Genomic DNA, 23458 nt, shown 5'->3' with positions numbered 1-23458 from the left:
GTGGCCTGTGGATCTGCTTAGATCACATGCTATGCATAGATTAGCGAGCAGTGTCTGGAGAAGGTGGTGGGTTGTGAGAAAGTACAGCAGCAAATATATGTTTTAGCACTGCTTGTCCCACCTGTGAATCTGCTTTGGAATGTGTGTCAATGCAGTAATGCTGAGTAAAGGTATGTATAGAGCGCCATGTAGCTGCTTTGCAAATGGCATCCAACGGGATGTTTTCAATAAAGGCCAAAGTGGCTCCTGTACCCCTGGTAGAGTGAGCAATTGGTGTGAAAGGCAGAGTTATGTTTGACAGAGAATAGCAGAGCTGTATGCATTTCACTATCCATCTGGAGATAAGCCGTTTTTTGAAATGTGATCACTTTTCCTGCCAGGTGCCATGGAGACAAACAGTTGGTCTGTTTTTTGAAGCAGTTTTGTTTACATAGTAAAGAACTGCCCTCCTTACATCTAGTGTATGGATGTTTTTCTCAGTTGCGTTTGAAGGGTTTAGAAAGAAAGCAGGTAGTTCAATTAATTGGTTGACATGGAACTTGGATATGCACTTAGGAGAAAACCTAGGGTGTGTCCTTAGTACTAACTTGTCTTTGTGGATAACAAAGAGAGGGCTTTGCACTGACAAAGCTTGTAGTTCACGGACTCTTCTTATGGAGGTGATGGCCACCAGAAAAGCTATTTTATATGGTAGGTGTTTCGGGCTGGATTTGTGCATAGGCTCAAACGGAGGACCTATGAGCTTTGCCAGTACCACATTTAGATCCCACCCTGGAGGTGGGTTTGAAATGGGGGTGGAGGGTGAAGCCTTTTAATTCTTTCCATGAATGCCTTAATTACAGGCACTTTCAACCAGGACACCTTGCTTTGAGAAGTGGTGTACGCGGATATAGCTGCTACGTGAAATTTGATGGCGTTAATACTAGGCCGGAGTCTAGTGAGTGGAGCATGTAATGAAGCATGTGTGATGGAGTGCATTCGATAGGGTGTATATGTTTTGACTGGCACCATATTACAAATTTCTTCCATTTGTTAAAGTAACTGTGTCCGGTGTTTGGTTTACGTGCCTCTTTGAGGATTTCCATACACCTTTGAGGTAGTTTTAAATGACCAAACTCTGACTTCAGGAGCCAAGCCAAAGTATCTGACCCTCACACTAATATACACAACAAGAAAAGTATGCAAGGTTCATTTTTTTGCTGTCTTAAATTCCACAAAATAACGTATTGATTCAAAACCAAAATCTTTAAACAGTAATCCTTGTGACCAGGGCTGGATTCTCTTCCCCCTAGATCAATTCAGGAATATCTAAAACAAAGTCCAAGTTCAAGAAACTTCTGAGCAATGACAAAGTTCCATTCAGTGTAGCATACACAGTCTTTTCCATTCAATATATCGTTTTACTTGGCAAAGTGAATCTCTCTCTTCCAGGGGCTTGTTCACAAATTAAAGCATATGTTAATTTTTCCACAATCTCCTGCTTGGCAAAACAAACGTCTGTTCCTCCAAAACATAAATTCGTTAATCAATGCAAATCTTTTCTCAAAGGCCAAGCTCTTGTTAGCACATCATACTTCTTCAAAAGAAACACTTTAGTCGGGATGACTCAATAATCACTTTCTGCAATGTAACAGTTTATCAAGACAAGGTGATGGAACTAACACTTCCTCTTTCACCACACCTTTTTACCACAACCACAGTACTTCATATCATCATCATCATCTTCTTTCCTGGTATGCTTGCCTGCCAGGACTAACTACAATTGATCCCTTTCCTGGTGTTTTCACCTGCTAGGATAAACCAACAACTACTTCTCTTTATAGCCTCTAGTCTCTTAACAGAGTGGGTTACAATCATTCCCAAATTAGTATTCTGTGAAAGAATAATGGTTCTCTTGTTTGCCTCTTAGCTGTAGGCAATGAAGGTTACAGATCTCTCATCCTCGGGGTTCCGTACAAGAAGCAGCATTCTCAAGCTCAGGAAATGTTCCACGGTGTTGGGCAGAAACCTGTGCAGTTCCCTTAGGGACCACTGCAAAAGGCTTAGGACTACAGGTGTTGGCAGTAAACCCAATTGGTAGCAGTCTGTACCACCCAGATTTACCTGGTAGCTGTGGCTGAGCTGCCAGACTTCTCTCAAGAAGAGTTAGACAGTATATAGCGTATACAAGATAGGTACCAAAATACAGTAGCACAAGCAAACACTGACCAGAGCTTTGGTATCAAAGTATATAATTATTTATTTAAATACACACTTATAGAAACACTCCAGCACTATTAATGTAAACAAGTTCAAAACACAGTCACTATTAATATATATACATCCCTTATTTCTTATTAGACAAGTCTTAGTTAACACCACTTATTTTCAGACAGGTGAGCGCTTAACTAAAGATGGCACTCCAATAGGTTATCAAAAAAGGGAGGGAAAAGGCAGAAATTAGAAAAGCACCCAACACTAATACTTAAGAAGCACCCAGCAAGGCAGGTCTACTTGTGAGCAAAAAAAAAAAGTTCAGAGGCCAGGCTCCTTCTTAGAGAGAGCAGAGCACCAATGCGCCCAAGATCACAGTTTAAGAGGCTTGAAAAGTCTTGCAGAGAGTTCAAAAAGGAATTAGTTCAGCTCAGAAAAGTTCAGTTAGCCAGCCTAGGGTCAGCCCAGGTGGTAAGTCGAGGATTTAATAGACACCCCGTACAGACCGTTGCAAGGGAGGCTAGGCGGGCACAGTACCTTTAAGATGGAGAGGATCCTCCAGCGGGGGCAGTTGTCCCTGGCAGCGGGTGCAAGTCACGGCATCGTCCAGAGGAAGAGAAGATCTAGACTTGGAGGAAAGCTGAAGGTCGTTGCACTGCCAGGGAAGAAACCAGCCGCGGAGTTCTCCGGTTAAAAGGTACTACCCTTTTATTCGCGGTAGTGGTAAATCGTGGTATCCCGGTTTCCGGGGTGCTTGACACAGGCAAGGCGGCCACGAGATGCTCTGGGAAGGCGAAAAGGCGGGCAAACTGGTTATCCCCACCAGTCAAAGGAAGAAGACTCCTCGGAATGAAGATCTCCATTGTCGTCGGCAAAAGTGGTGAGACGGTTCAGCAGGGCTCCACCGGTGGTGTCGTCGTTGCAGGTCGGCTCAGCTTCTCCTTCTTCGGATTCTTTGGTCCTGTGGCGACTTCTCAAGTTCCAGTCCCCAAAGCCCTGCTTTTATGCAGAAAACCCCCATTCATCAGTCCTAGCTGTCACTCAAACATGCTAAGTGGTGAGGCGGCGGCTCACCACTGGGCCAATCACATAAGAGTGTGACTTGAGTTGCCAAGGCAACTCAGTCCAGGGTGCCTAAACCCCCCTCCCACACATCCTGTAGACCCAGACAGAGTGGCACCACTTTTGGAGGCTTCTGTGGAGAAGCCCGCCAAAAAGTGGAACAAAGGGCTCGACTTGAGTTGGAGTTACAGAGGTGAACACAAACGCAATTTTAAAACTGAGTCCGGGCAAAAAGACCCAACCGGGGAATAAATATTAAATAAATAACCCGGCGGTATCTTTAACATTGCACCAAAAAGTGGTGCGTTTAAAATGAATGGGAAAATCCCATAGGAAATATTCCGGTGGAATATTTCGCGTGGTAACCACTGCCACCAGCCAGAAACTCGACGAGGGGGGGGGGGGGCTGCACAGTGACCCCTCGAAAAACAGACCCAGGGGCAATCTAATTACCCCTACCAGTACTCCCACAATATGATGGCTTGTACTGGTTCTGTTCCCAATTTAAGACTAGTAAAGTCAATGGTGACTTTACATGCCCTGGGAGACAGTAGTCAGTCCCAGGGTATGGAGTCTATGTTTGGGGGGTCACTATGACACCCCTGTGTTACTGCACTGAGGGTGCTGTGTTACACACTTACCAAAAACCACATGAAACCCTATGGAGTAAAAGACCCCATAACCCATTAAACACATTGCAAAGTCAAAGGATATCTCAAATCATGTCTTAGAGTGGGAGAAAAAGAGTCTCACTCTTAGCAGGAGAAAAAAAAATAAACCCCAAAAATCCAGCAAAAAGTGAAATTTTCCAGTGAAATTGGAAAACGTAAGGAGAGAAAGGTCCTCCGGGATGAACATGTGACCAGTTGCACCGAAAATGGGAGGCACCACGATGTAACGAACAGAAGCCATAGAAGAGATAGATCGTCCAAAGAGCAGATGACTTAACTAAGGAGAAGGGAGAAGAGGAGGCTGTACACAAAAGGCCCTGAAAAGGTCATATAAAGACGAAAACTCAGTCTCCTCTCCCCCTAGAACAAAATGGAGCAGAGGGAATCCGGATAATTCCACTGAGATAGTGAGAGACCTGGACAGGAGGCCCCGGGGTCCCCAAATGAAATTGAAAATAACAGTTGACCAAGAGCCATTGAGAAAAAAACTTTAAGATCTTCAAAGGGGCCGGAGTCGGACGCCCAAACTGCAACACAAAGTAGTCCTTCAAGAAAACAATCTCTAAATGGGGAGAGAGGAAGGAAATTGGCAAATCTTATGGATGCCCGTGATTTACATAATCTCCGCTGGTTAAGAGCAAAAGCTAACCAATCAATACCAATGTGGGAACAGCAGAACCAGAGGTGTACAATCGACCATACCTTTGTCTCAAGTTCCATGTTGCCTCTGAGCGATTCTTTTAAGGTACAAAGAACTAGAAACAGCGACCATAAGATTCTAATAACGGCATGGAATGCACCGCAGGAACATAGAGAACATATGATAGCCAATTTGGAAATAAATGATGGAGGCACACGCTTTAAACTCTCAGAAAAAGCCATTACTGAAATTTCAAGCCAATTTGAACTTTACAACTCGGACCCAACAAACACCTCACCCCAATCAAAAACAATGGTGGATTATGTACCACTCCTCTTTGTACACCATCTTGGGAAAGCGGTAAAAAGGGCTCCTTTGCAAACGCATAATCATATATATGATCGACAATTGGTCGAACAAAGGAAAACCCTACGACAACTAAAGCAGCTAGCAAGGAAATTCCAATCACTGGAAAACCTACTGAAGGCCAAAAACGCGGAAAATGTTTACAAAAATTGGCTGATCCAACATCGATCAGCAATGTACCAGCACTACGCAGAGGCCATGCTTTGAGTGATCTCTGAAAGAAAACCTCAAGATTTTTGGTCATTAGTAAGAACAACAAAGAAAAATATCATGGCCGCCATTTCAAATAACGTGGGGGAAAAACAATGGGTGGAACACTTTGAAAATCTATATAAACACCCTGAAGAGGATGTCTTGGCATCGCCTCCCCAAACTCCTGGGCCATGGCAGGTTCTGTGCGATCTGGAGTCCATCACACTCAAAATCACCAAACTTAAGAATTCAAGGGCCCCGGGCCTGGATGGGATTTCTAATATAGATCTAAAAAAGTATCAGCAAGCATGGGCCGAACTCATGTCAGAATTTTTCCAAAATTGCAATAGACTCAATTCATTTCCTCCCTCATGGAAAATAGCAAATGAAGTGCCTATATTCAAAAGGGGAGCTAAGGACGATCCACGCCAATATCGACCCATCGCATTGCTTGATGTGATTGGTAAAGTATTCGCGGCCCTACTTCCGGATGAACTACAGACATGGCTACAAAAGGCAGATTATACCAACCTGTTTCAGAAGGGTTTTGTGAAGCATACAGGAACCACAGCTAACATCCTACTCTTAAGCAGCCTTAAAGCAAGAATCTTGCAGGGGAGACCGAGAGTATTTATGGTGTTTGTTGACCTAATACAAGCTTTCGGCCAAGTCAAGAGGGACCGCCTCTGGAGAAAGCTGAAGCAAATGAACTGTCCTGAATCCCTGTTGGGACCACTTAAAGCTCTCCACACAGGAACAACCATGAAAGTAAGATTTAGTCGACAAGGTAACCAAACAATTGATATCCCGACAGCTAAAGGCATCACACAGGGATGTCCACTCGCGCAGACTCTACAACGCTTATATGGTGGATTGCGAGGTCAGTGAAAAAGGAATTGGAGCCTTTCCACCGACAGCAGGCGGCTCAAAGGTCTTGCGTCTGCTCTACTCTGACGATATCATTTTGATGGACCAAACCGAGGTAGGCCTACAAAGGCAAATAAACAACTTAATGAACTATCAAAGACATCGAAATGGTACGCCGATCGGGTTATTTTGGAAAAAGTGACACATTTTAAATATCTTGGAATAAACTTGAACAACAATTCCTCGGAGAAACCGATGCAAACATACATGTGCGCCAAAATGAAATCTTTAATATCGCAAATGAAGACGCTAGACAAAAAATACTGTCGCTTTTCTCTGATACCGATTCTGAACTATTACTGGGTCAAAGTGGTCCCAAGCGTAACATATGGAACCGAAGCTATGCCTAAGATTCCGGCAAAGATCTGGCCTAAACTTGAAGGTTTGTTTTGGCGGCAGGTTTTGGGACTGCCACCCTCAACCCCAGTGATTCTGGTTCGTAGAGAACTTTTCCTATCATCACTGAAAACAATATGTGATCGAAATCCTTATTGTTTCATCGCAAGGTCATCCAACAACCGAAGCCAAAAACTTTCGAAATAATCGCAAAAGAACTTGAAAGCAGCAAAAACAGTGTGCTAACAAAATGGGCTTCGAACAACACGCGCCTATTGGAAGAAATATGCTCATCAAAAAAGGAGCTTATAAATAATCCCTGCAAAACGATAAATAAGTTAACAGACCTAGACTGGAATAAAACCTTAGAAGACGCAGCATCCTTTAAACTTGCTGTAAAGGTCTCTTCTGATCTAAAGAAGGGTAACGAAGTAAGAAGGTACCTGAAAAACAAACAGCTGAGCAGAACTTTCATGCAAATGCGTCTAAACCTGCTGAAAACTGGAGAAATAATGGCCATTAGAGACAAATCCATCACAACGATTGTCGCTTCTGTAAAAACATCAATCAAATAGAAATTTTACGACATCTTTTGTTGACATCTTTTGTTTCGGGTGCGACCTGATGCTGAAAGCCGCTGTTGTTTCATTTCCGGGCTCTCCCACCCTTTTTAATATACTCTGCCACTCTCCTGCTGTGGCTTGTATATCATTTTACCATGTTGCTGCTCTGTATTTTATCTTCTGCACATTTTTGTTATGGGTGGGGGAGTATGGGCTGTGGATTCTGAGTGAGGGCTTCCCATTTTCTGAAGTGTATTTTGGTTAGTTGCATTTAACTAGGGAAGATGCCTCCCCTGGCATCTACATCCAATGTGTATATGTGATTTGATCCTATAGGAGGGAAGGATTCAGGGGGCAGGCTGGATCAATAATGCTAATGTGTAATTCTATGCAAAAGCATACACATAGTGCTTCATTCAGCTGCCTTATGATTGCTCAGTTCTAGGTCTATTCCATCTAGATAATAGGAGCACATGCCAATTAGGAAAGGCATGTTGCCTGCATCTCCATCCATGAACAATCGCTACAGTCCAGGATCGCTTCAACTGAAGCAATTAGTAACGGTTTGGCTTATTCTGTAAAATTAGGTTAACTCTTTCCTGCTGCGCATTCTTTCGCTGCATTGTAGTAGATTGAGTTTATTCAGTTACATGATAACCTTAACATATATTTGCATCAGCTTGGAACTGGGGGTGTTTTTGGTCTTGTGCTTAAATTGCCCTTTCCTGATTTACCTGCTTTTCTGCGTTGGGTTATCTTCGCATGGGTCATTTGGTCTTGCTTTGTCATAGTCTGGGTTAATTTCCTCACAGTTTATGATATTATAGATGATGTAGCAAAACTGGTGCAAACCTAATTAAATTGCAGGCCACTTTATTAAACACTAATGAGAATTGAGGCCCTGGTTGGCCTGCTGTACACTGTCAATGGTGCAATGTAAGGAATCTTAGAATACCATCTGGTTAACTAATCAAAATCTTTGTAGCCATGGAGGACTTGCATCGATAGGCTGCTTGTGACAACCTCGATGTATTTGCACAGCAGCATTCCACTCAATGTGTATATGCTCTGCTTGCCAAGCATGGCAGGCTCAAACGGTAATCTGTTACCCAGGATTTATAACCTAATTGCAATCATCCCACTCGATCTACGGAGCTGTGACCCATAGAATACAGCGAAGTCCCATGAAAAACGCGGTCCGCCTGCCTCATAACTCGGACAATGCTTTATGCGCTCTGAGACTAATTTGGTGGTGTACTGGTGCATTACAAAAACCCTAATAATATGGGCGTGTTTGTGTTTGGGTATACTTATACCTTCACTATACTTTCCTCTGGTTATATTTACACTGGAATTATTACCACTAGTTTATTATAACTTTCCCCTCCAATATCATTATTATAACCCCCCTTAAAATCCTCAACTATCAATCCTGGACTACAACTTTGGTTCTAAACTGAGTGGGCTTAGTTTTGAGGTTTTGTTCAGTGTTTTTATCAAATGCATGTTCAAGTTTACTGAGTGTAACAACTCATCTACCTACTGAACTAAATCGTACCAGGAGTTCTGTAGCACTGTTCACCATAACTGTTCCTCACGTCTTGTATTACCCACATCGGTATATCGAACCTAATACTAATCCCACCTTACTAGGACATTTTAACTCTTTTGCTTTGTAGATCTGCTACCTTAAAACGGCAGCTGGATTATATCCAGTTTACAGCTTAATACTGTTTGCCTAACGTTCAGGTTGTCTCCTTGATTCTTACCCCATGTTTTTCCCAAGCATTCATCTTTACATGGCCAATTATTGGAGCTGACATCTCAGTCAGCTGGCTTGGCAAAACCAGTTCTCACCCACCATACAGTGAGTGTTCATCATGTAACCTCATACCAACATCATCTTTTACCAGGCATCACCTGTCTAGATGTTGCCATTACAATATAGCCTTTGCTTTTTTTATTTATTGTGTTTTAGCATACAAAAATAAGCTTTTCACAAAACAATGAATGTACGTAACAAAAGAAAACAGATCTTCAGATCTTCTAACACTAAGCAGACAAAAGAAAAGCATTTCTAATTAATAAACCTTTGCTTTAATGAATTGTGTATTCTTGACATGTTCTCATGATTAGAAATAATTAATCTAATTTATAAAACATGCATTCATACTACCACAACCATATCCTACCTCATCCCACGTGTTCTTTACCGTACTGCAGTGGATTGTTTACCTGCATATCCCCTTCTTTATTCCCTCCAACCTTCTTCCGCAGTATCAACAGACTATGGTCTTGCAACACCCAGATGGGGTCAGAATAAATCAACCCTCGGACATGGTTTAGATCACTACAGTGGTGAAGGGTGCAGTATAAATACTGGATAACATAACCACCAGTCTACGGCCCAAAACCAAGTAGGGTGATAAAATGATCGAGAGCAAAAATTATGCCTGAGAGGTACCCCTAGGATGTGGAGCCTTATGGGGTAACTCAGTACAATATATCTTAAGTAAGGTCAAAATGAATGAGGTGGCAGGTGGAATCAGAAGTCTTCTGACTACAAAAATAAATAGGAAAACCCAACAAGTAAAGTGCTAGGAAGCAAAAAGAGCAGAGGTGGTCCCATAAAATAGTCTGTAGGACCCCCCAAAAAGTAAATTCTGCCCCAACTATATGGTTTATTGTTATTGGGTACCAGCCCATCCCCTTGTAGGAGTGAAGCCTGACTCTTCTGCTACGTCACACATGGAGTGTGTTTGTGTCTAACTTGGTGGACACGCTATTCTTCCATTCTGGTTAGATCTCTTCAAGTCCTCTTCAGGTGGCTGTGGAAAAACCTACCCAACATAACCCATTAATTATTTTCCGTAATGTCTGTGATGGGGTAACATGCTTCTCTGCAGTCTCTATGCATATTTCTGGTTTGTGCATCCTGCTTCCATAAAGGGATACTGTGCACATGTGGTACTTAACCTTGTGTTACCTTCGAAGCAAAAGGCCCACAGAGAGATTTTTAATTGTAGTGTTTAAATACTTGGGTATTTTATGAACAGTGCTCTTCATGCCTTGGGAATGACTGGACATGTTCACTATGAAATATGTGTACATTCTTTTTTTTCCAGAATGATTGTATGCAACCAGGTGATGAAGTATATTTTGGATAAGATTGACAAAGAGGAAAAACAAGCTGTGAAGAAACGGAAACGGGAAGAAAATGTTGAACAGAAGCGCAGCAAGCAGAATGCTTCCAAACTCTCAGCTCTGCTTTTTAAACATAAAGAACAGCTCAAAGCTGAGATATTAAAAAAAAGAGCACTTCTAGACAAAGATCTTCAAATAGAAGTGCAGGTAAGCAACTTCCAATTACTTTTACCCACCACCTTCCCTGTCCACACCCTCAGCTTGCTACAAATACAAACTGTCACACTATCATCAGCTGTACTCTACTGTGCTTAACTGCTGAAGCTTACAATATTGCCACCGGTATTCCATTAGGTGAGTGAGTAGGTGTAGCGCGACCAGGAGCAGTGAAAATAATTTTATTTACATGAAGCCATACTTTCTAGACACTGATCAACCTGCAACAGACAAAAAAAATCTTCAGATTCTTTTATCCCAACTCGTGGGGATGGCCCTTCAAAGATGGGTGGATAGAAGCTGCTGCTCATTCCCTTGGATTCTTTTGTTGGCTTTGTACTTCTTGCCAATTTTCCTGTTGACTGGCATGGCCAGGCGCTTGCAGCATAATTGGTTGTCACAGCATGTAGTCTGTACTAATGCATAATTTCTGTCATCATAGTGGGAATATTGGAGTGTGTTGATAGACGCATTGTTGTTAAATACCTACTGTGATGCATGAATGTGCTCTTTTGTCAATCAGCTTGAGAAATGCAGCTTTGTTATGCTGGCACAGAGCCCGATTTTGGTTTAATTAATGCGCTGATGTTCTTAAAGCCACCGTCACTGCCTCCTAACAGTTTTACAATGTTTGAAAGGTTTGTGACTGAGAAAAGCTCGTCATTGTGTTACATTGTGGTTGGTACTTGCATACGGCCACGAGAGGGTCATTGTGCACCAGCTCACTTTCAACCAACACATTGGAATGAGTAACCTTGTGCCATTAGAAACGTTGTTTAGAAAAAGCAAGCTTCTTTCATACCAACTAGTTGATATTTTGGTTGGCTGTGGAACAGAGCACGTTCTGCTTATTGGATGACAAAAGGTCCTTAAATTGGAGCTTCATATTGGGCCTTTTTATGTTGCCTCTTTCTGCAACCTTAGACCCTATTACCCAAAGTGTTGCAATCGTACTCAGCTTGTCAGTGTGTTGTTCCTAGAGACGTGTTAAATAAGTCCTAGTAATTTCTGAATGCTGTATATAACCAGGGTTGTCAATGCACCACTGAATGTGGCTACACCAAAGGATATGTATCTAGTTATGGCAACTGCATACTGTTCTTCTTTACAATCTGCGATGTGTCGAAACCAGTTGCCGAGGAAATCCACTTCCTCTTTCAAAATATCCCTATGTGTAAAACTAGACATAAAAATTGAAATATTTTGCACTAGGTTCCACCAGAGGGTCTTGGAATGCATATCTGACACCACTGTGATGCAAGCAGAACTTATTGGCACCTCCACAGGCCACTGTTCTTATATATCAACAGCAGGGATATGAAATCTTCAGAGATTCAACTGGAAACAAGCATTCCTTTTTCTTTTTTGACATTGTCTTTTGGAAGGTGGTCCTACTTCACGGCTACATATTAAAGCCCCTGAGAGGACTGTAAAAGGCCCAAGTCCCCCTCAAAGTGATGCAGGTTCTGAAAGAGATAAAGGTCATCTTGTCACCACACTCACGATTTCCATTCTAGAGCCACCCAGAGGCTTTTCTGAGGCAGCATCCAAATACTGGTTATGTTCGGTCTGCCTGTGAGACAAGGTTTCTTACCTTGTTATCCAGCAGATGAGGCTGGAGCGCAGGCTGTGAATAAGTGATCTCGACTCGGAAAGACCTTCAGTCAGTCTTTGAATTGGCTGCTGTTGCAGTCAGAATTTTCCTATTTCCTCAGTGGTTTATGGACCATGTTGCCTGATGAAGCCTCATCAAAGTTCCATCAGTGACCCAAATTCCAGATGTTTGCCCAAGAGGCCCTAAGCCTGTTATTTGTATAAATTCCCTAGTACAGTTTTCTGTGTGGCCGCCTTTGGTTGCTAGCGACTTTTCTGGCCGAGAGGAGAACATGGGAGCAAAGTGCTCGGCTTGGCAACAATACTACAGTGAGCAGCACGGATTTGATAGGAGGTCCCGCACGGAGAGGCAGGTCTCCGTCATGAAGGGCGATATAACAAATGAATATTTCTCCATTTCATGGATTCACATGCTTAGAATATTCCCCGTCGTCAGGCTGGGTACCCTCTGTATATTTAACGTTTCCATTGGAAAAAAACTCGACACTTCTGTGTCCTATCTACCTCCTTTTGGCCCGCTTACGCATGACCAAATAGGACGTACAGTATAAATAGCCCCGCCCCCGGCTTCCTTCAGATTTCAACCGTCTCCAAAGTAGCGGGAGCACCTCGTGTTTCTACTCTTTACATGGTTGAATTTTTTTCTTTTTCCAATGTCTGGGAAGGCGTTGTTTCACCCGTGTGCCACGTGCGGACTGAATAAAGTCTACGAAGGAGATGGGCACATGGATTGCCTTTGTCTTCACCCGCATCATTCTGCGGACAGCTGTGAGATTTGTAAGGTATTCTCACAGAAGACGCTGAGAGACCGTAATAGGCGTATTGTGATGTGGCTGAATGAAGGGGCCTACCCTTCATTGGAGGTAGGGTCTGCACACAGTCTGGCATCGAGACCTAAGTCCCCGGTAGTTCATCGCCGCTCTGTATCTGTAGAGCCTCCGGCGAAGAAGCCACGTTCTACAGAAAAATGTCCCTCGTTGGGAAAACATCCGGCGAAAGACTCCTCTTTGTCAAAAAAAGACAGGAAAGATCCTTTAAAGACCTCCTCCTCAGGGGACCATCACAGGTCTTCCTTGAGTAGAGACTCGACGAAGCATAGGTCTAGCTCCAAAATGGTGGGATCGCCTAAAGAGCCCGCGTCAAAGCTACTGCCGTCGTCAACGGGAGTCCCGTCGTCGACTGGTTCACTACCACCTGCGCAGGCAATACCTGCAGTGGCCTCATCGACCCCGGCAGCGACGATTGAAGGGGCTCCGAAATTTACATCGTCGACGGTGGGTCCTCCAGAGGTTTGGCAACCGGCAGTGTAGGATGCAGTTTTGCCAGATACCCTATTGCAACAGGAATCGGCTTTCTCAGTATCGTCGATGGAGGAAGACCATGAACAGATTGTTTGTCCAGCTGATCTTGGCTTGCAAGGTGTTGGCTCGTCGACGGTCTCGGGAATGCAGAATGCCCCCGTTACATTGTCTTTGCTAAATCCTCAGTTGGTGTTATCCTTACAGGTGTTGACCACGCTGCAGTCTTTCTTAAGCCAATAAGACGCAAGGTTACCCCCCATAGGTACACCTCCAGGGATACCAGTGATACCTGTCGACGACGCGCCAGGTCCCGCTCCACGGTCAACATCAACGACTGGGTTGCCGGCCTCCCGTCCGGTTAGCGAGGAACCTCCGCGCTCACACCCAGAAGAAGGGGAATTGCAAGATTCGGAGTCAGATCAAGGGCCTAGAGACTCCTTTTCAGACATTTCATCGTCCCCTTCGAGGGATCCTACATTGGAACCGGAGGCAGAAGCGGAAGCTCCTAGAAGCCCGGCACAGCCGTCACCGCCAGATGACATTGGCTCCTTTCACGCTCTGATGGGGAAAGCCTGTATTGAATTTTGTCCGACCACAGAAGAAGAAAAGAAGGAATGCTTCTTATTTGACCGTATGGGGAAGAGGAGGAAGTCGGTCTTCTCGGTTCCCATTCTAGACCACGTCTGGCAGGAAGGCTTTTGAAGCATGCGCCATCCATTTTCGGAACCTGCAATGAAGGGCAGGTTGGAAAAGAAATTCAAATCCCCGGATTGTACTCCTAAATGTTTGACCACACATCCCTCCCCGGAATCGGTAGTGTCGGCAGCGGCTGCCAGAAAAGCCAGATCGCAAAACAAGTGTACAACACCTCTGGACAGTGAAGCTAGAAGGCAGGATGCTTTTTGTCAGTGGGAGCAACGACGGTCAAGGCGGCTAACTCGTTAGCTATCATGGCAAGATACGACCGTGAAATGTGGCATCGCTTGGCCCCCATCCTGGAACATCTACCTGAGGAGCACAGGAAAACAGCCATGTTACTGGTGCGTGAGGGGGAAGAGGCATCAAACCACTCTATCAACATCACCGTGGACTTGGCGGAGTTGGGATTCAAGCAAATAAATAACGGATAGGTGTTAAGAAGACAAGCCTGGCTGAAATGCACGAACTTTAGGCCGGAGGTCCAGTATAAAGTGCTCGATATGCCATGTGAAGGTGAGCAGTTGTTCGGGGAGAAAGTGGACGAAGCCCTTAAAGGCATGAAGGAAGATTCAGACACGGCAAGGTAGCTGGGAGCCTTACAAAGTGGTAGAGCATTTCGGTCTTTTTGCCCCTTCCGCGGAGCATCAGGGAATTCCCGGTTCGTGGCATCCAGGGATCGGAGTTTGAACAGGTCATCCTACTCCTCCCAAGGTTACAGGCGAGCTGTCCAAGCGACACGAAGAAGCCGAGATTTCCAAGTTTCTAGGAGAAGAGGAGGACAGTCTTCGTCCACCTAAAGCAATCAATCAAAAATCCCAACAATGACCATCTTCAGAATGTCCTGGGAGGCAGAGTGTCCCGTCGACAAGTGGGAAAGAATAACATCAGACCGCTGGGTGTTGGACACGGTAAAACTAGGCCACTCTTTGCAGTTCAAGATCATACCATCTCACATTCCACCAGTGTACTCGCCACAACCCCATCTTCACATATTACAACAGGAGGTTGTGCTTATGCTGCAAAAAGAGGCTATAGAATTTGTTCCGGTGGCTGAGAGAGGTCTAGGAGTTTACTCCCGTTACTTTGTGGTCAAAAATCCCAATGGCAAGTGGCGACCCATTCTGGACCTTCGAGCTCTCAACAAAACTATACAACGCCTGAAGTTCAAAAAGCTTACGCTTCAGGAGGTCATCCGGTCTATACAGCTGGAGGATTTTCTGGGGTCGTTAGACCTACAAGACGCATATTTTCACATACCCATGCGTCAAAATTTCTAAGGTTCTTGGTCGGTCATTCATTACCAATTCAAAGTGCTTCCATTCGGCCTGAAATCGTCTCCCAGGACGTTCGCGAAATGCTTGGCTCCAGTGGCAGCATGGCTGCAAAGAAAAGGTGGTCATGTTTACCCTTACCTGGACGATTGGCTGGTATGTGGCTCGTCGCCGGCGGTGGCGCAAGCAAGCCTAGAGGCCACCATGCAACTGCTGCAGCGGTTAGGCTTTGCAATCAACTTCGAAAAATCCCTTTTAGCTGCCTCAAGGAGCTTGGTATTTTTGGGCGCGGAATTCCAAACTCATTCAGGACTAGTGAAGCCGTCTTTAGAGAGAGTTCAAAAACTCAAAAAGCGAAGGAGTGGAAAACTGGCACCAGGGTGTCAGTCAGAAAATACATGTCGCTGCTAGGGGCCAATGGCGTCATGTATTCCGTTAGTGAACAACTGTCGTCTCTTCATGAGACCAATACAGGAATTTCTGTCAGACCGATGGTCTCAAAGTCGCGGATTGTGGTCTAACAAGTTGAGCATCAGCAGCAAGCTTCTACAAGCGCTTCAGTGGTGGCAGCTCTCAGACAATCTGACGAGAGGGATGCCCCTGCAGGAACCAGATTTTCAGTTGACGGTGGTAACGGATGCATCTCAGACAGGATGGGTGGCCCATCTGGGATCCCTACAGGTTCAAGGCCAATGGTCCCCAGAGGAGTCGACCCTTCACATCAATGTGCTAGAGCTAAAAACGGTACATTGGGCTCTGAAATCATTTTTACTGCGCATACAGGGATCAGTGATAAGAATATTAACGGACAATACAACAACAATGTTCTACCTCAGGAAACAAGGAGGCACTTTTTCTAGAACGCTCTCGACCGAAGCTCAGGAAATATGGCATTGGGCCCTCGAACAGGAGATAAACATAGTGGCTTATCACCTGCCAGGGGTGAAAAATGTGCAAGCAGACTCTCTCAGCAGAGAGATGAATCAAATGCACAAGTGCGAATTGAACGATCAACAACTGTCGAGCATCTTCAAGAAATGGGGTCATCCTTCTCTGGATCTTTTAGCAACCCGAGAGAACAAGAAGTGCAGACTTTTGACCAGCAGATGGCCACAGCCCGGCTCGCTGGGGGAGGCGTTTAAATTCCCGTGGAGGGGCAGGTTCGCGTATGCGTTCCCTCCGTTTACGCTCATTCGACAGACCCTCCAGTGCTTTCACAAATATCCATGTCATGTGATTCGAATTGCTCCTCACTGGGCAAGACAGCTGTGGTTTTCGGTGACAGAGCCAGTGAGGTTCCAGAAGACTCCGGACCTTCTATCCCAAGACAAGGGAGCGATTTGGCATCACGACCCAGGCTCCCTCAGCCTGACGGCTTGGCTCCTTACTTCTCAGAGTTTGGGGCCCTGAACATTTCTTCAGATTGCCAGCGAATTTTAGAGGCAGCGTGGGCTCTGTCCACAAATACTTCATATACGTGTAAGTGGAAAATACTCTGTGGGTGGTGTAGGGATTAACCGGGGGTGAACCCTCTAAACATCGCGTCCGAACAAGTTCTGCCATATTTGCTATACTTAGCAAAAAATGGGTTGTCTTTCTCCTCCATAAAGCTTCACTTGCCAGCCATTTCAAGATTTACTCGTAAAAGGCATTCAACTCTGTTATTCAGCGATCGATTGGTAAAGCATTTCCTGAGAGGGTTATTTCAGACCTTTCCTCCAGCCAAAAAGTTCCCTCCTAATTGGAGTCTCAATCTGGTGCTTTCAGGTCTAATGAAGGCTCCTTTTGAACCTATGTCGTCATCCCTGAAATGTTTGTCGTGGAAAATGGCTTTTTGGTGGCTATTACTTCAGCAAGAAGACTGTTGGAGCTGCAAGCACTGGTGATTGATCCCCCATACTTGCGATTCTTCAAGGACAAGGTGGTATTGGCAACCAACCCTCATTTTATACCAAAAGTTCCAACTACATTCCACAAACATTCTTCGATAGTGCTGCCAACATTCTTCGCGCAGCCTCTTGCTTCGCAGAAAAACCTCTCCACACATTGGACGTCAGAAGAGCATTGAAGTTTTATCTGAGTCGTACTCAGGATTTTAGGCGCACAAGACAACCGTTTGTGGCTTATGGGCCTTCTGTAAAAGGAAAACCAATCTCCAAACAAGGACTAGCCCGCTGGGTGTCGTCAACTATTGCCTTCTGCCACTCTAAAGCAGGGAAGCCTCTGGAAAGACGTCCAAAGGCTCACTCAACAAGATCCACCTCGTCATTGGCTGCATTGTGGTCCGGAATCCCGTTGGTGGACATCTGTCAGGCGGCATCCTGTTCGGTGCCGCATACCTTTACTCGGCGTTACTGCCTAGAGCAACAGCATACAGCGGATGTGCAGATGGGACGGGCAGTCCCGCAACATCTATTTCAGTAAGGTAAGCCCCAACAAAGGGGAATATCCTCCTGTCAATGTACTATGGTTGGAGGTTTTTGTCTTGCTATCTGCATGTGCTGTTCTTGTAGTGCTGGTTTGCATTGCACACCTCCAGAGTAGGAGTACTGCTATATAATCTATTCTAAGCATGTGAATCCATGAAAGATCCAATGCTGGAGAAGGGAGTAGTTTCTTACCTGTAACTCCAGCGTTGGTATCTTTCATGGATTCACATGCGCCCGCCGGCCTCCCCTGAATGCAAACTTGATATGCCCCCTACTACTTTGGGGGTTAAAATCTGAAGGGAGCCGCGGGAGCGGGTCTATTTATACCGTACGTCCTATTGGGTCATGCGTAAGCGGGCCAAAAGGACGTAGATAGGACACAGAAGTGTTGAGTTTTTTTCCAATGGAAAACGTTTAATAAATATACCGAGCGTTCCTAGCCTGACGACGGGGAATATTCTAAGCATATGAATCCATGAAAGATACCAACCCTGGAGAAATGGACTTACAGGTAAGAAACTACTCCCTTCTTTTGTATAGGGGGGTGGATCCCTGAGGTGTCCTTACAGGTAACAGTAAATCGTACAGGAGCTAGATATTGTGGCATGGATGTTTATTTATTTATTACATTTATATAGCACGCAGGCAGCCCAGGGGCATTGTGGCGCTGTTACTTGTAAGTAGACTTAGTTACACTGGGTACAGGTTGTGCCTTGGGTTACAGTAAGGCAGGGACCTGTGATCGGCTATAGGTGGTATCATACAACATAATACATCATACATGTTATTCATGACAACTTGGATATATGGTGTTGGTTAGGTGAACAGGGTAGTTGCCATATTATAGGAGGTTTTCCAGAACTACCACTGATGAGTTCTGAGAAGCCAGCCATATTGGACCTGCAAAGGTTTACCACAAAAGTCTAACCAAACTTTCATTTGATTACCAGGCTGAGCACTAAGGCTTCGATAAACGAGATCAGGGGCTTGGTGTAAAATACAGTTGACATACACAAAGTTTGTCCAGCAATAAATTGTTCGTAGGTGTAAAAATGACCTTTATTTAACATAGATGCATTAAGTCAAAATCCTAAAATGTAAGCAAACCAATAAATACATACCTACAAAAACGTAGTGCGGTGTCCATATCGGACCCTCAACACATTTTAGAATGTACACAGTTACAGTAAACTACTGTTACAATGACCTAAGATAACAGGAAGAAATGTTATAAAAAAGTTATCATAGACTTACAATATTTGACTCTAAGACCATACTAGTACACTTTGACTAAACCCAATAAATCCCACTTTAACCTAAGATCAAGTCTTCAACAGTGTTAAAGATAAGTCACCAAGTTTTGGCTACTTTTGAGGATTTATAGAAGCAATTGTCTCAGTGCAGTAGTTGGTGCTTCGATCAGTGATGCAGTACATAATACTTTTTTAAACTAGGTTTCCTGCAAAGGAAGGGTGTACTGATGAGTCATGGTCACCTAAAAGGACCACAGATACACAACTTCCATGCCCATGTTCCTCCACCAAAGACAATGACTTTACGTTAAAAGGTGGATTTCAGAACAGGTATGTTTCTCTAGTATTGGATATTTCATAGATTCACATGCTGTAAATATTTCCTGCTGTCAGGCTGGGAAACCTCATTAACATGGAGCAGTTTATATTTAATACTTTAGTACTCTAGTATACTGCTCTAGTTACTTTAGTGCTCTAGTATTGTCATGTTGGGTCATATTGCCCAGAGCCAATGGAAAAGGCTCCCTTAGCTGCACCCCTGGAGGCCATCTTCAGTTTCATATCACACATTTCGGGTTGGGGGTCCTCGGAAAAAGCTCTTTAAAAGAATTAAATGTTTTCTTCATTTTTTGGGCATAAATCTCTACTTTGATGGTTCGTGATCCCCCCCTGCTCCGGCGATGCCTGTGGGTTGTTCCGGGCCCTTCATCTGCTTATCAGTGAATGGCTCCTCGTTACCGTTTCCTCTCTGCCACTGTGGCCTACATCATGACTGAGTCCAGGAGAAAGAGTTTAAGGCCTGCGCTCGGTGCGGCCTGAAAAACGTGTTTGTGCAGGAACTCCAAGTCAACTGTCTCTACTGCCTCCATCCGACTCTTGTCATAAAACGCTGCAAGACCGCCCCCAGGAGTTTAGTGGCATAGCTCTATGATGCCGGGGGAGGCCTGTGAGACTGCTTCGGTCCGTAGTCATACCTTGCTGAGGCTCACAGCACCACCTCCAACAAGAGGTCCAGGTCGCATGAGGAGGCTTCAAGAAGCGGAACAAATGCTCACTCTGCAACACCTTCCACTGGTGGTACTTCTTCACAGAAAACAGTACCTTTGACGGATTGCCAGTCAATTTCCGGATCGATGGAAAAATCGCTGAGACTGTCCTCATCTTGGACCCCAAGGCTAGGCTTCCTCGTCTTTGAAAAGTAAGACTCAGTCGACGTCCCTGTCGGTGCAGATACCAAGAGCCTCGTCCATGTCCTCCTTGGCGACCACGACCCCGTCAACAATGAAGGCGACGACTCTCAAATCTCCTTCAGCTCAGACCAAGGCTATCCTGGGGACTCCTGGCTGCACCACAGTCTACTCCTTAGTTGGCTGGCAGACCCATTCACTGTTTTCTGATGACGGCAAAGATCTGATTTGGGAAGAGAATCCCTCCAGTCCCAGACAGGACGTGCTTCCTCCCAGAGCAAACCCGGCACACGCACCGCTACATAAGGAAATACCCCCACCGGCTCATAGCAATATCTCGTTAGCATCCTAGCCACTCTGCAAGCTTTAGTAACTGGGCTTCATTGCAAGTTAAGCAACCCTGCAGTGCCTCCAATGCCTCAGCCAAGCACACGTGGTACAGCTGCGCCTCCTCACGTACGAGGTCTGACGAATCCCAGGGTACTGTCACTGCTTCTATGGAGGACACCCCTTCTCATGGGGCCATGGAGGTGAAGCCACTACCCGATTACCCCCCTGGGCTGGTACTCAGCAGGTGGATCTCATGGGTAGGGGAACCCTTCATGGGGCCAGTGACGATGGCCCTGGTAGAACAGGGTATTCACTTAGCCGTTTGGTGTCCCGACTCTCTGGCGTCTCTGGTCCTCCATAACTCTGTGTTATAGTAGTAGAGGGTCTTGTTAATAATACTGGGTCGAGGAAAAGGGAGACTAACCCAAGCTTAATACAACATATCACTGAGATGGAACAAGAGACAAAAGCCCACCGCAGAACCAACACATGCGGTACAGCTTTTAAGAGACAGCCCCAATCATAAAAAGGGAAGAGGGACTGAATGAAGCTTCAGGCCAACCCTGGAGGAGCACGGAAATACACCCACTCAGTTGCAGGAGACCCGAAGGCTGGGAACCTGGGACGCAGAGAGATGCAACTTTTTAAGAGGTCCAACCCAGACCGATCTGGCCGTAGGCAGAGAGAATAGAAGCCCGACTGGCGAAAGCAGACCCAGAACGGGGACGTGAGCAGCCAGACACGTGAGGGAGAGTCTGGAGCTGTGGAGCCTCAAGAGACAGACCACAGCAGCACAGAAGCTCTGCTCCACCTCCAGGTGGGACTGGAGACAGTCCTGAGACTTCCCTAAGGTAGGGAAAGGGTTGGACAGGTTATTGGGGCCCTGAGGGAGCTGAAGGAATTGAAATGCCTTGTAGATCTATCCCAAAAAGTAAAAGGGAATGACAGAGAAATTAAACAATTTGATACAAACTTTGTAAATCAGATGCACATTCCCGAACAGCAAAAGGGAATAAAGGAGGAATTCTACAAGTTGATACTAACGTTGGAATGTAACCTATGGGGGATAGTACCTGGCAGGAGTATACACTAGGACTATCTAAGTGAACAATAGGTGAAGCAGGGACAGGGATCCCGCAGAAGAACAGCGTCTGGGACCCATTTGATAGCAGGGAAGCCCTGCCAGTGTATAACAGGGTCTGGGATCCAAATGGAAACGGGCAAGGCCCATCAATAAAGTATACAAGGGTCAAAGACCTGCATCAGTTTGACGATACCTATAACCAGTAAACTGGAGACCACAGTAAGTCGGGGCGACCCCAAGAAGGTATACAAGGTTAAAAGGAGGGAAAATGATCTAATCAAGTCTGGCAGGTCAGTGAACCAGACATGATACGCTAGTGATGATTACAGTATTGAATCATTTGGGAAAGTCTACAGACACGTCTGGCAGGTTAGTGAACCATGCCTGATAGAAGACTGGAAATTACATTTTAGTTTCACAATGATGGAAGAGGATTCCCCCTGAAGAGTTGGGTATAAAGGATCCTATCCAGAAGAGTGGGGAACTGTGTATTATTTGCAAGCTGAAGCCACCAACAAGAGGAAGACGCTCCCTCCAAAGGCGATTGGAGAACTGATTTGTGTTTCACGGACAGAGGTGGTTCAAGAAAGAGGTCCCCTCCTGAAGATTGAAGAACTGTGTTTTCTTTAAGAGTCGAAGACTCAAGACGGAGGAAAAGGATCCCTCCAGTAGAGAGGGGCAATGTAATTTCTTGTTGAACGGACAGCACAAGAGATTTTCTCCAGAAGGAACTGTGTTTTGTTTGAGTTGAAGCAAGAAACCAGGAAGAGGTTCCCTCCAGGAGATTGGGTAACTGTGTTTTCCTTAAGTTGGTCTGACCATTCAAGCAGTGGACATTTGAACCACATATTCTTTCACAAGAACTATGCCTTGGAGTCTATATCCAGAATGAGAGGGGTCTCCTGGAGTAATGAGACATCCACTTTTCCTTAGTTTGTTTGAAAGTGTAAGGGACGGAAATAGGTTTAGACACAGGATGGTGGACATTTTACTATACGGACATCCTCACCAGGTCCTTAGTATGTTTGTTGCGGTAGTGCAACACCCATAATAGTAAGTATGGCAAGATAGGCTTTTTTTAACTTTTGTGGTTATAAATAAGTCTATGCCAACCAATTTACCACTACTGTGTCAAGACTCCTACGCTGCAGCATTACAGAGGGAGCATCGCCCTCCAGCACCAGTTCAGCTAACTGACACAAAGTCTGATGATGATGATGCACCAGGCGATCAAGGTTCCACGCGTACCACCAACTAGTTTGATGACATAATCCCAGCAGATGGTGAACCAGTCAACATTCCCATAAGCGATTCGCCACTTGATGTGATTGGATCCTTCCATGCGACATAGTTGTTTGGATGTTTGGGCTGGCCCCTGAAGAGCAGGACAACGACAGCCTGCTCTACCAACGGCGAGAACCGCACAGGTAGTCCATTATATCCATGCCACTGCTTGACGACATCTGGGAAGATAGGTTGTTGACGATGACCAACCCTTCCTCTGCGCCTCCTAAAAAGGAGAGGTTCAACAAAAAATAGTGCCCCAGACATGGTACCCACATGTTTACGGAAACAACCTACTCTTGACTCCGTGCTGTCGACAGCGGCACTCAGAAGCTCCGCCAATCCTTCTTCCTGCTAACTCCCCCTGGACAAATAGGAAAAGTGATGTTTTTTGGGAAAAAGATCATCACTACAACTGCCAAAACCACATGCCATGGCTTCCTGTTCAGATACGACTGAAAACTCTGGTTCAAGATGGGCCCCATCCTAGAATTCCTCCCGAATGATAATAAAGATGAGGCTTTCACCTGCCTTGGTGAAGGAGAGGGCGGCTTCAGACCACGCAGTATCTGTCTCCGTAGACCTAGCAGATACTGGGTTTCGGCAGCTGGGAAATGGCAGTGCTTCGTAGGCCAGGCTGGCTCAAGGTGTCCAACTGCCGGACTGAGGTTCAATGGCATCAATCTGTTTGGCTAG

General features: G+C 45.2%; 1 protein-coding gene across 6 annotated transcripts in view; it reads left to right on the top strand.

Moving 5' to 3' along the window:
• Positions 1–23458, top strand: part of BPTF (bromodomain PHD finger transcription factor) — a 2119711-nt gene that overhangs the window by 1730224 nt on the left and 366029 nt on the right. For all 6 annotated transcript variants that reach the window (XM_069655028.1, XM_069655026.1, XM_069655024.1 and 3 more), the window contains one exon: positions 10076–10301. In XM_069655028.1, the coding sequence (XP_069511129.1) occupies positions 10076–10301 (226 nt within the window). The remainder of the gene's footprint in view (positions 1–10075; positions 10302–23458) is intronic.

The sequence above is a fragment of the Ambystoma mexicanum genome, chromosome 3q (genome assembly GCF_040938575.1).
Source record: "Ambystoma mexicanum isolate Mex_15411 chromosome 3q, UKY_AmexF1_1, whole genome shotgun sequence".
Taxonomy (NCBI): Eukaryota; Metazoa; Chordata; class Amphibia; order Caudata; family Ambystomatidae; genus Ambystoma; species Ambystoma mexicanum.
Note: the sequence above shows the minus strand (reverse complement) of the source record. Positions and strands in the feature narration are given on the sequence as shown.